General features: G+C 52.3%; 1 protein-coding gene across 1 annotated transcript; it reads left to right on the top strand.

Moving 5' to 3' along the window:
• Positions 1-837: 837 nt before the first annotated feature.
• Positions 838-11491, top strand: LOC102424080 (nidogen-1-like; the record flags this gene model as incomplete). Its single annotated transcript, XM_006108261.1, has 8 exons — positions 838-894; positions 1330-1556; positions 3277-3650; positions 7268-7417; positions 8699-8950; positions 9502-9702; positions 10653-10886; positions 11454-11491. Coding segments are annotated over exons 1-8 (1533 nt in total), but the record flags the coding sequence as incomplete, so codon positions are not given.
• Positions 11492-11496: the final 5 nt, after the last annotated feature.

The following is an 11496-nucleotide window of genomic DNA, read 5'->3' as shown; positions in this document are numbered from 1 at the left end:
GAACCTGGGGCCTTTCATTTCCCAGGCCGATGCTTTTTCCCCTGAACCAAACCGTTTAGGGGGGGGCCTTTTTTTTTTTTTTTAAATTTTTTTCAAAAAGGAAGGGAGAGGGAGAGAAAGAGTTAGAAACCTCGGTGATGAGAGAGACTCATGGATCGGGCCCCTCCGGCATGCCCCCCTGTAGGGGATCGATACGCCCCGACCAGGAATCAAACCGTGACCTCCTGGTTCAGAGGTCGATGCTCAACCACTGAGCCGTGTCGGCCGGGCGAGACATTATTAATGCGAAGTGAAGGTTACAATCACCAGGTAGTCCTCAAGGGTGTGAAGAAGTAAAGATACCGCGGACCAGTTTTGCTCAGTGGCTAGAGCAGGGGTCCTCAAACTACGGCCCACGGGCCACATGCAAATACAAATATTATATTTGTTCCCGTTTTTTTTTTTTTTTTACTTCAAAATAAGATATGTGCAGTGTGCATAAGAATTTGTTCATAGTTTTTTTTTTTAAACTATAGTCCGGCCCTCCAACGGTCTGAGGGGCAGTGAACTGGCCCCCTGTTTAAAAAGTTTGAGGACCCCTGGGCTAGAGCGTCGGCCTGTGGACTGAAGGGTCCCAGGTTCGGTTCCGGTCAAGGGCATGTACCTTGGTTGCGGGCACATCCCCAGTAGGAGGTGTGCAGGAGGCAGCTGATCGATGTTTCTCTCTCATGGATGTTTCTAACTCTCTATCCCTCTCCCTTCCTCTCTGTAAAAAAATCAATAAAATATATATTTTTTTAAAAAAGAAGTAAAGATAAAGCCCACAGTCTAGCTGGGGAGACAGAAACCACGGGCACCATGGGAATGTTTCAGACAGGAGTCCCGCCATGTCCAGTGGGCGTCTCTGGTGAAGAAGTAGGTGGAGAAGCCGCCTCCAGGTCTGAGTTACCCTTTGGAGACCTGCCTCGGTCTCTCAGCCCCACCATCGTTTAATTTTCATAGGATCACACAGTGGGGAGAAACCTGAAAGGCCCTAAGCATCCATTCCCATGTGGATGGAGATACAGCCACCTCCTTCCTAGGAACGGTGGGAGGGCCACATGGTGAGGTAACATGCGAAGGGCCCGGCATCGGGAATGCAGTCCTTACACGAAGGCCCTTTCCGACGGGCCAGCCTCAGAGGCGTGGAAGTGGCGCTTTCCCGGAAATACCTAAAAGCGCTGCTTCTAGAATAAGAGGTGGGGGGACACCGCCATCCTCCCACGTGGGGCGTCCGATCTGCTGCAGGGCCCCTGGGAAGATGTGGCCACTTGTCTGGGTGACTGACTGCCTCTTGACTCGTCTTCGCAGAGAAACACGTTCCAGGCGGTCCTGGCCTCCTCCGGTTCCAGCTCCTATGCCATCTTCCTGTACCCCGAAGACGGCCTGCAGTTCACCTCGACCTTCTCCAAGCGCGACCAGAGCCAGGTCCCCGCCATGGTCGCCTTCAGCCAAGGGCTGGTGGGACGCGTGTTGAGCAGCGACGGGGCGTATAACATATTTGCTAACGACAGAGACTCGATCGGCAATTTGGCCAAGTAAGCGTCTGCCTTCGTTCTTCCGTAGACACCCCCTGAGAATAAGCATAGCCCGTGATTACCTTTTTTTTAAAATTAATATATTTTATTGATTTTTTACAGAGAGGAAGGGAGAGGGATAGAGAGTTAGGAACATCAATTAGAGAGAAGCATCGATCAGCTGCCTCCTGCACACCCCCTACTGGGGATGTGCCCGCAACCAAGGTACATGCCCTTGACCGGAATCGAACCTGGGACCTTTCAGTCCCCAGGATGACGCTCTATCCACTGAGCCAAACCGGCTAGGGCCTGTGATTATCTTATTAAGGATGATGTAATGGGCATCACAGAACATTCCCTAAAAAATTCCCTTGGGTTGTAGTGTTGGATATAGTTTTTCTATTATGTGGTACTTTTTATTTTTGTTTATTTTTGTTTTTTTTTAAATTAAATTTAATTTTTTTAATTTTTGTTTTATTGCTTAAAGTATTACAAAGAGTATTACATACGTCTCCTTTTTTTCCCCCCCTTGACAATCCCCTGGCCTCCCCTACCCCCCAGTGTCTTGTGTCCATTGGTTATGCTTATATGCATGCACACAAGTCCTTCGGTTGATCTCTTACCCGCCCCCTCCCGCCTCCCACCCTCCCTGGCCTTCCCGCTATAGTTGGACAGTCTGTTCGATGCTGCTCTGCCTCTGTATCTATTTTTGTTCATCAGTTTATAATGGTCTTTATTATCCATAAATTAATGAGATCATGTGGTGTTTTTCCTTCATTGACTGGCTTATTTCACTTAGCATAATGCTCTCCAGTTCCATCCATGCCATTGCAAATGGTAGGAGTTCCTTCTTTTTTACAGCAGCGTAGTATTCCATCGTGTAGATGTACCACCGTTTTCTAATCCATTCATCTGCTGATGGGCACTTAGGCCAATGATGGCGAACCTATGACATGCGTGTCAGAGGTGACACGCGAACTCATTTTTTTGGTTGATTTTTCTTTGTTAAATGGCATTTAAATATATAAAATAAATATCAAAAATATAAATCTTTGTTTTACTATGGTTGCAAATATCAAAAAATTTCTATATGTGACATGGCACCAGAGTTAAGTTAGGGTTTTTCAAAATGCTGACACGCCGAGCTCAAAAGGTTCGCCATCACTGACCTAGGCTGTTTCCAAATCTTAACTGTGGTAAATTGTGCTCCTATGAACATAGGGATGCATATATCCTTTCTGATTGGTGTTTCTGGTTTCTTGGGATATATTCCTAGAAGTGGGATCACTGGGTCAAAATGTTTGTTTGTTTTTTAATTGATTTTAGAGAGGGAGAGAGAGATAGAAACATCAATGATGAGAGAGAATCATGGATTGGCTGCCTCCTGCACGCCCCCTACTGGGGATAGAGCCCGCAACCCAGGCATGTGCCCTTGACCCAAATCGAACCCACGACCCTTCAGCCCTGCAGGCCTATGCTCTATCCACTGAGCCAGATCGGTTAGGGCAGAACGGGTCTTTAATCAGAGTAACACCATCACGGCTAACAGAGCGTGATGAATATTTCTTAGCATTCTAGCTGGTCCCCAAGAGTCTGTCGGTGCCCCTGGCATGATGACCACACATGACCCGGTCGGCTCTCCCGCCCTCCAGGCCCCTGGGTTTCAGATGGACACGGATCCCAGGGCTCCTTCTGTCCGGGGAGCAGGGCCTGTTCCCCAGAAGTCTGTCCTTTCTCGTAGGAGCAGCAACTCCGGGCAGCAGGGCGTCTGGGTGTTTGAGATCGGGGGCCCCGACACAGCCAGCGGCGTGGTGTCCTCGGACGTGATCCTCAGAGCGGACGACGGAGAAGACTACGACGATGACGAAGATTACGACTCGGTGACCAGTCTGGGCCCGGAGGACCTGGGCACCACCCCCTTCCCCCATGAGACCCCGAGGAGGGGAGACACCGGCACCACCAGGCACCGGGTCTTGTCCCCCAGCCGCCCGGCCACCGCCAGGCCCGCCAGGCCTCCCACCGAGAGGACCCGGTCCTTCCAGCTGCCCGGGGCCAGGTTCCCCCAGCAGCACCCGCAGGTCATCGATGTGGATGAGGTGGAGGAGTCGGAAGTCGGTAAGGCTGCCGCTGTTGCCGTGAGAATACTCTAGGACACAGGACAGGTGCTGGAGCGGGTCCGAGGTGTGCGTTCTGGGGTGGGTTGTGAGGGCGAGAGCTGGGAAGTAGGGGTGGGAGCTCACAGGTTCCTGGCCCGAGGATATTTTTCCATTGATTTTTTTTTAGAGAGAGTGGAGGAAGAGAGAGGGAAAGACAGAGAGAGACATCGATGCGAGAGAAACACATCGATGGGTGGCCTCCTGCACATGCCCCGACCAGGGCCCCGGGCCCCGGGAGGAGCCTGCAACCTGGGCATGTGCCCTTGACCGGAATCGAACCCGGGACCCTTTGGTTCGCAGGCCGACGCTCTATCCACTGAGCAACACCGGCCAGGGCCCTCTGGTCTGTTGTAGGGAGAAAGGGCTTTAGAAGTATTTTTGAAAGTCAGATTTTTCTTATTTGTGATTTCTGAGATCAGAAGTACACTCGGCCACCTGAAAAAACATTGTCGACGTTCCTTTGGCCGCGGACGTAGTTATCTTTGACATTTATTTCCTCTCGGCTTTGGCAGGAGAAGAGTTCATTATTCCCAGCTCCGGTTTGTTTCAGAGTCGGTTTGAGAAGATTTTAAAATACAGAAGAAGTAGATTCCCTCCCTTTTTTCCCCCCTGAGATCTCCCTTTTAAAGTGCACTATCTTCTAGTCAACTGTATTCTATGAGGTTTTTGCTACATTTTGAGGGAAAACCAGCACGCTTTGATTTGTCTTGTAAAAGAAGTCCAAGCTCAACTGTGTTCACTCATTTTTGCTCTTCAGGGTGACTTATAATCCATTGAGATTCCTGTAGATGGGATGGGCCAGGCCTTTAAATAATGTTTAGTAAGACTCTACTGCAGGGGTCCTCAAACTACGGCCCGCGGGCCACATGCAAATACAAATATTGTATTTGTTCCCATTTTGGTTTTTTACTTCAAAATAAGATATGTGCAGTGTGCATAGGAATTTGTTCATAGTTTTTTTTTTAAACTATAGTCCGGCCCTCCAACGGTCTGAGGGACAGTGAACTGGCCCCCTTTTAAAAAGTTTGAGGCCGAAACCGGTTTGGCTCAGTGGATAGAGCGTTGGCCTGTGGACTGAAAGGTCCCAGGTTCAGTTCCAGTCAAGGGCATGTACCTGGGTTGCGGGCACATCCCCAGTAGGAGGTGTGCAGGAGGCAGCTGATCGGTGTTTCTCTCTCATCGATGTTTCTAGCTCTCTATCCCTCTCCCTTCTTCTCTGTAAAAAAATCAATAAAATATATTAAAAAAATAAAATAAAATAAAAAAATAAAAAGTTTGAGGACCCCTGCTCTACTGTTTCTGTTACAAAGTTATCCATTCCACATAGTCACTCACTTTAAAAAATATATAGATTTTTTTATTGATTTCAGAGAGGATGGGAGAGGGAAAGAGAGATAGAAACCTCAATGATAAGAGAGAATCATTGGGGGGAAAAAAGAGAGAGAGAGAGAGAGAATCATTGATCGGCTGCCTCCTGCACGCTCCCTACTGGGCATTGAGCCTTCAACCTGGGCATGTGCCCTGCCAGGGAGCTTGTTACTATCTTCCAAGGCTTGGAAGTGGAGACGTTGGCCTGGCGTGTCCTGACCAGGAGGCGGGTCCGTGTCTCGGGGCTCCCCACCCCGCACCCTGGCTCTCCTGGGGTGATGCGGACATCCCTGCCTGCGTGGCGCTCCGCTTTTGCAGCTGGCTTCGGGGGGACAGCTCCCCAGATGTGTCGGGTTGTTTACTCGCAGCTGTGGCGATCTGAGCTGTCACCCGATCGAGGTGTCTCTGACATTCTCCCTCGCGGAGCCGTCCTGTTGAAATGCTATCCTATCTGACGCCAACAGCAACATATGGCGGTGCATTGCTCGGTATCAGTCCACGCCTAGATTTGAACCCGACATGTGCCTGAAACAGATGTTTCTCTGTCCCTCTATCTCGGTTATTTCGCTGTTTCTGGCGGGGAGGTCAGCCTTCCGCGGCCCGCCGTGCATTCCTGGCGTTATCTGAATAGTCACCCACAGATACGCAGGCCATGGGGACCCACTGGGCGCCGGGCCCTCAGCTGGAGTGAAGCAGGCTGCAGTCACGTGTGTTCAGCGTGGGGGCCAAGGGTTCCCGACGCCAAACGCCGCCTCTCCACACTGGAAATTTCCTCCGAGCGTCTGGGACGCATAGAACCTTCCTGGTTTAAACTTCACTTGTATCTTCACTCCGAACAGTCGGTTATAAACCGGATGGCTCCCCACTTTAAAAATCCACCCCCTACCTGTGCTTTTGAGCTTTCTTTCCAAATCAGTTTCCTCTGGATTGTGGAGTATAATGAGTCCGTTCCTAATTCTAACAAATTGAACCAAGGAGGTAGAATTTTAAAAGTAGGAAGAATTCTTTTTGTTTCTTGAGTGAAAGGAATTGAAGACGTCTTTTTAATCAGCTTTTTTTTTTTTAATCCTCATCCAAGGATATTTTTCCATTGATTTTTAGAGGAAGTGGAAGAGAGAGGGAAAGACAGAGAGAAACATAAATATGAGAGAAACACATCAATTGGTTGCCTCCTGCATGCACCCTGACCAGGGCCCAGGCCAGGGAGGAGCCTGCAACCGAGGTACGTGCCCTTGACTGGAATCGAACCCAGGACCCTTCAGTCTACAGGCCAACACGCTGTCTGTCCACTGAGACAAACCAGCTAGGGCTTAATCAGCTTTTGAGTATAAGAGCTTCTTAGTTATTGCCTGGAGAGAAGAGGCAAAATAATTTCAAAATACTCTGAAGTCATTAAAATGGGAAAATTAAAAAACAGTAAAAAAAAAAATACCTTAAGACCCCTTTAAAATGTGAAGCTGATCTTTTTGACTCGTTAGAGGGACACCAGATTGAGACAGCTGTCTGATGGGGTGACCTGAGACTGATGCAAATTAGAGCCCTTTTTAAAATATATATTTTTATTGATTTCAGAGAGGAAGGTGGGGGGAGAGAGAGAAGCATCAATGATGAGAGAGAATCACTGATCGGCTGCCTCCTGCACACACCCCCACTGAGGATCGAGCCCGCAACCCGGGAATCGCACCCTGACCTCCTGATTCATAGGTCGACACCCAACCACAGAGCCACGCCGGCCGGGCATATTAGAACACTTTTTGATCATTCACCTGTGATTTCTACACTCCTTGTAGCCCAGTGGTTCTCAACCTTCCTCATGCCGATACCCTTTAATACAGTTCCTCATGTTGTGGTGACCCCCAATTTCATGGTTACAAATTGAACATCATTAAAGCATAGTGATGAATCCCAAAAACAATATGTAATTATATATGTGTTTTCCGATGGTCTTAGGCAACCCCTGTGAAAGGGTCGTTCGACCCCCAAAGGGGTCGAGACCCACAGGTTGAGAACCGCTGTTGCAGCCCCATGTGCGTGGGGTGTGGCAGATGGAGCCACCACACCATTTACGTGGCTCCAGGCGGTGAGTCCGGACCCTGAGCCGCCTGGCCGAGTGTCATTATCCCTGCAGGGCTGGGGGGCCCCGTGTGACCCCGCTCCTGCCGCTGAGCCCCGAGACCTGCTCACAGGCGCCCTGTGCTTCCTCCGCAGTCTTCAGCTACAACACGGATTCCCGGCCCACGTGCGCCAACAGCCGACACCAGTGCTCCGTGCACGCCGAGTGCCGGGACTACGCCACCGGCTTCTGCTGCAGCTGCGTCGCCGGCTACACCGGGAACGGCCGGCAGTGCGTGGCCGAAGGTCTGTTTTCTGTGCTCATTCGTGGGCCGGGAGGAGGGAGGGCGGCCTAAATATTTTTATTGGTTTCAGGGAGGAAGGGAGAGGGAGAGAGAGAGAGAGAGAAACATTAATGATCAGAGAGAATCATGGATCGGCTGCCTCCTGCACACACCACACTGGGGATCGAGCTGCAACCCCGGCCTGTGCCCCAACCGGGAATGGAACCGTGACCTCCCGGTTCAGAGGTCGACGCTCAACCCCTGAGCCCCAAACTCCAGATTGGATCCAGCTGTCACTTGCGGACCAGGCAGTCTCTACGGGTCGTGAGAGCCCAGACACAGTTTACTCAGCGTGGGTCCCCGGGGAGCCCGGGGCCATAAACGCCAATGAAAACAAAAGCGACAGAAACCCCGCCGTACGGAACATTTGTCCCTTCGGATGCCAGATGACCTCACGTGTCACTGGCCGTTTTCTTTGTGTTTCGTGAGGAAAGGCAGTTGCTTCCCCAGGTTTGACTCAGTAAAGCTTGGAAGCACTTTCCTGTTTTTCAGATCCCCTGCCATCGCTGTTTTAATTTGCTAAAAAAACAAACAAACAGCAACGAACAGGAACCGTGTTCCCTTCTGGGTCCTAATTCAATCAAGTGAGGGTTGTTGTACTGACTTTGGCAACGAGAGAGAATTTTTGTGTCCGTGTGTTCATTAGGGGGGATGTTTTCAGCATCTGTAAACGTATTTCCTTCCAAATTGCACCGCCCAGGGGTGGTGTGCCTGAGCGTTGCGTGGGGCTTGGCTTGGATACCCTGGGAGAAGCTTCCAGAATCAGCAGCAAAACCTCCTTCCCCAGGCGCGGCCCCAGCGGCCTTTCCGGTGCCAAGCGTCCGAGCCGGGAATGCTGAGTGTGCTGGGCAGAAACTCAGATCGGACGAACCGTCCAGCCCCACGTTTTAACATCATCTACATGCCCTGGAGGAATCTCATGGTTTAATTATTGTGGGATTCTTGCTACTTTTCTAAAAATTTTATTGATTCCAGAGAGGAAGGGAGAGGGAGGGAGAGAGAGAAACATCCATGATGAGAGAGAATCACGGATCGGCTGCCTCCTGCACGCCCCACACTGGGGATGGAGCCCACAACCCAGGCATGTGCCCTGACGGGGAATCGAACCGTGACCTCCTGGTTCCTAGATCGACGCTCAGCCACTGAGCCACACGGGCCGGGCTTGCCTCTTGCGCTACAGGCCCAGGGCCTCTCCTGTTCTTCTCTTACGAAGGACTGGCGTCTCCCTTTGTTTCCCTCGCAGGGTCCCCCCAGCGAGTGAACGGCAAGGTGAAAGGGAGGATCTTCGTGGGGAGCAGCCCGGTCCCCGTGGTGTTTGAGAACACGGACCTGCACTCCTACGTGGTGATGAACCAGGGGCGCTCCTACACGGCCATCAGCACCATCCCCGAGACCGTGGGGTACTCCCTGCTCCCCCTGGCCCCTGTCGGAGGCATCATCGGGTGGATGTTTGCGGTGGAGCAAGACGGATTCAGGCACGGGTTCAGCATCACAGGTATTGACATCACCCGTTAAAGCCCATGGCCCGGGGGTGGGGGTGGGGGGCAAGGGAGATAGGGCCTGGGGATGAGTGGAAAGGGAACTCCAGGTCTAAGGACAACTCACTGACAAGCTTTTTGTTCTGGGAGAAAGACCTGGCGGTAAGAGGACCCGTATTCTTTCGTGAATAATATTTACGAATATTCTAAATAATATTTAAAATCCTGCTGGCCCGGCTCACCCATCCTAAAGCTTGGGAATTTCTCATTGTCCCTTTTCATCATGAGTTGAAATGCCCGTTTTCAGCACAAGCCCTCAGCCAACCCATCTCGGAGGCCGGTCTGTGGCTGGGAGGCGGCCTCTCTCTGCGGGTGACTCCCGTGGGGCCCCCTGGGTGCCCCAGCTCTGTCCTCGGGGGTCCCCAGCCCCGTTCCTACCAGCACCCCCTGAAGCACCCGCAGAGGAGGTGCGACTCCACGGCCCCTGACCAGCCCTGTGAGCCCAGGGCGGGCGCCGGGGTGGCTGTCCCTTCTGACGGCAGAGTGACCGAATGACCTTGCTTTCCAGGGGGCGAGTTCACCCGCCAGGCCGAGGTGACCTTCGTGGGGCACCCGGGCAAGCTGGTCATCAAGCAGCGCTTCAGCGGCATCGACGAGCACGGGCACCTGACCATCGACACGGAGCTGGAGGGCCGCGTGCCGCAGATCCCTGTCGGCGCCTCCGTGCACATCGAGCCCTACACGGAGCTCTACCACTACTCCCGCGGCGGTGAGGGCACCCCGGGGCCCGAGGCTCCCAGTGCCACCGGGACAGCCCGTCTCCTGGGCCGCAGAGAGCGAAACTCGGGCGACACCTTAGTAACATCGCCTTTCCCCACTACCAGACATCATATCACTCCCTCCAGAGAATTTATTATTTGTTATTTATTTACTTTAATTTTTATTCATTTCAGAGAGGAGGGGAGAGGGAGAGAGGGAGAGAAACATCAATGATGAGAGGGAATCATTGATCGGCTGCGTCCTGCACGCCCCACACTGGGGATCGAGCCCACAACCCGGGCATGTGCCCTGACCAGGAATCAAACCGTGACCTTCTGGTTCATAGGTTGACGCTCAACCACTGAGCCACGCCAGCCAGACGTCCACTAGCCTGTAATCTTTAGTTTGGCTCTGGGCAGCTTAGGAACTTAAAGAGAGGCACTTGATGGGGGAAAAAAGCAACAAATATTACTGATGCAAATAATACCCATAACGGTAGGGGAAATCCAGGTAGCAGAAGGAGTCCCCATTGGAAATAAACGGTCTTGCCCTGGCCGGTGTGGCTCAGTGGATAGTGTCTGCCTGTGGACCATAGGGACCCGGGTTCGATTCTGGTCAAGGGCACGTACCTTGGTTGCAGGCTCCTCCCCAGCCTTGGCCCTGTTGGAGGCACGTGCAGGAGGCAACCATTCAATGGATTTCTCTCCCATCGATGTTTCTCTCTGTCTTTCCCTCTCTCTCGCACTCTCTCGAAAAACCAGTGGGAAAGTATTCTTGGGTGGGGATTAACAACAACAACAAGAAATAAATGAATGATCTCATTGACCGGCTCCATTGCAGTCTCCCCTGGAAGCCTGGTGTCTGGGGGACCACCAATGGGATAGATCTGACCCTGGAGGAAGCCACCGCATCCTCATACCCTCTCCTTTCTCTCCCCACCCGTGTCCCTCCTGCATCCAGTGATCACATCCTCCTCCACGCGGGAGTACACGGTGACGGGGCCCGCGGCCCCTGCGAGCATCCACACGTACCAGTGGCGCCAGACCATCACCTTCCAGGAGTGCGTCCACGACGGGGCCCGGCCGGCCCCGCCCAGCACCCAGCAGCTCTCGGTGGACAGCGTGTTCGTCCTGTACAACCAGGAGGAGCGGATCCTGCGCTTCGCTCTCAGCAACTCCATCGGGCCTGTGCGGGGTGAGACACAGCTCCCACCGGCCCTCGTGCGCCTGCATCTCTGTGCTCTGGGCGTATTCTTTTTTAAAAAAATTATATATATATATATGTATTGATTTCAGAGAGGAAGGGAGAGGGAGAGAGAGAGAAACATCAGTGATGAGAGAGAATCATGGATCGGCTGCCTCCTGCACGCCCCCTACTGGGGATCAAGCCTGCAACCTGGGCATGTGCTCTGACCAGGAATCAAACCATGACCTTCTGTTTCATAGGTTGACGCTCAACCACTGAGCCACCCTAGCCAGGCATCCACTAGCCTGTAATTTTTCAACTTATTAATTGAATTGAACCATGACCTCCTGGCTCATAGGGTGATGCTCAACCACCGAGGCACGCCGGCCGGGCGTGATTTTTGTCAATTTCCGGCAAAATTGCCTTATGGCCTGTTCTGCTTGGGATCTGATGGGGAAGATGCTTCACTGGAGCATCCGCCAGCTGCTCCCCTGTCCCCGGACCACGGCCTCCACCCGCCTTCCTCTGTGGGGGGAGCATTCCGAGGACTCACTCTCAGTGTCTCTGTCCTCGCAGACGGCTCCCCGGATGCCCTGCAGAACCCCTGCTACCTCGGCAC

Source organism: Myotis lucifugus, unplaced genomic scaffold, assembly GCF_000147115.1.
Source record: "Myotis lucifugus unplaced genomic scaffold, Myoluc2.0 scaffold_1984, whole genome shotgun sequence".
NCBI classification, from domain to species: domain Eukaryota; kingdom Metazoa; phylum Chordata; class Mammalia; order Chiroptera; family Vespertilionidae; genus Myotis; species Myotis lucifugus.
The sequence above is the reverse complement of the archived record's forward strand: the minus strand, read 5'-3'. Positions and strand labels throughout refer to the sequence as shown.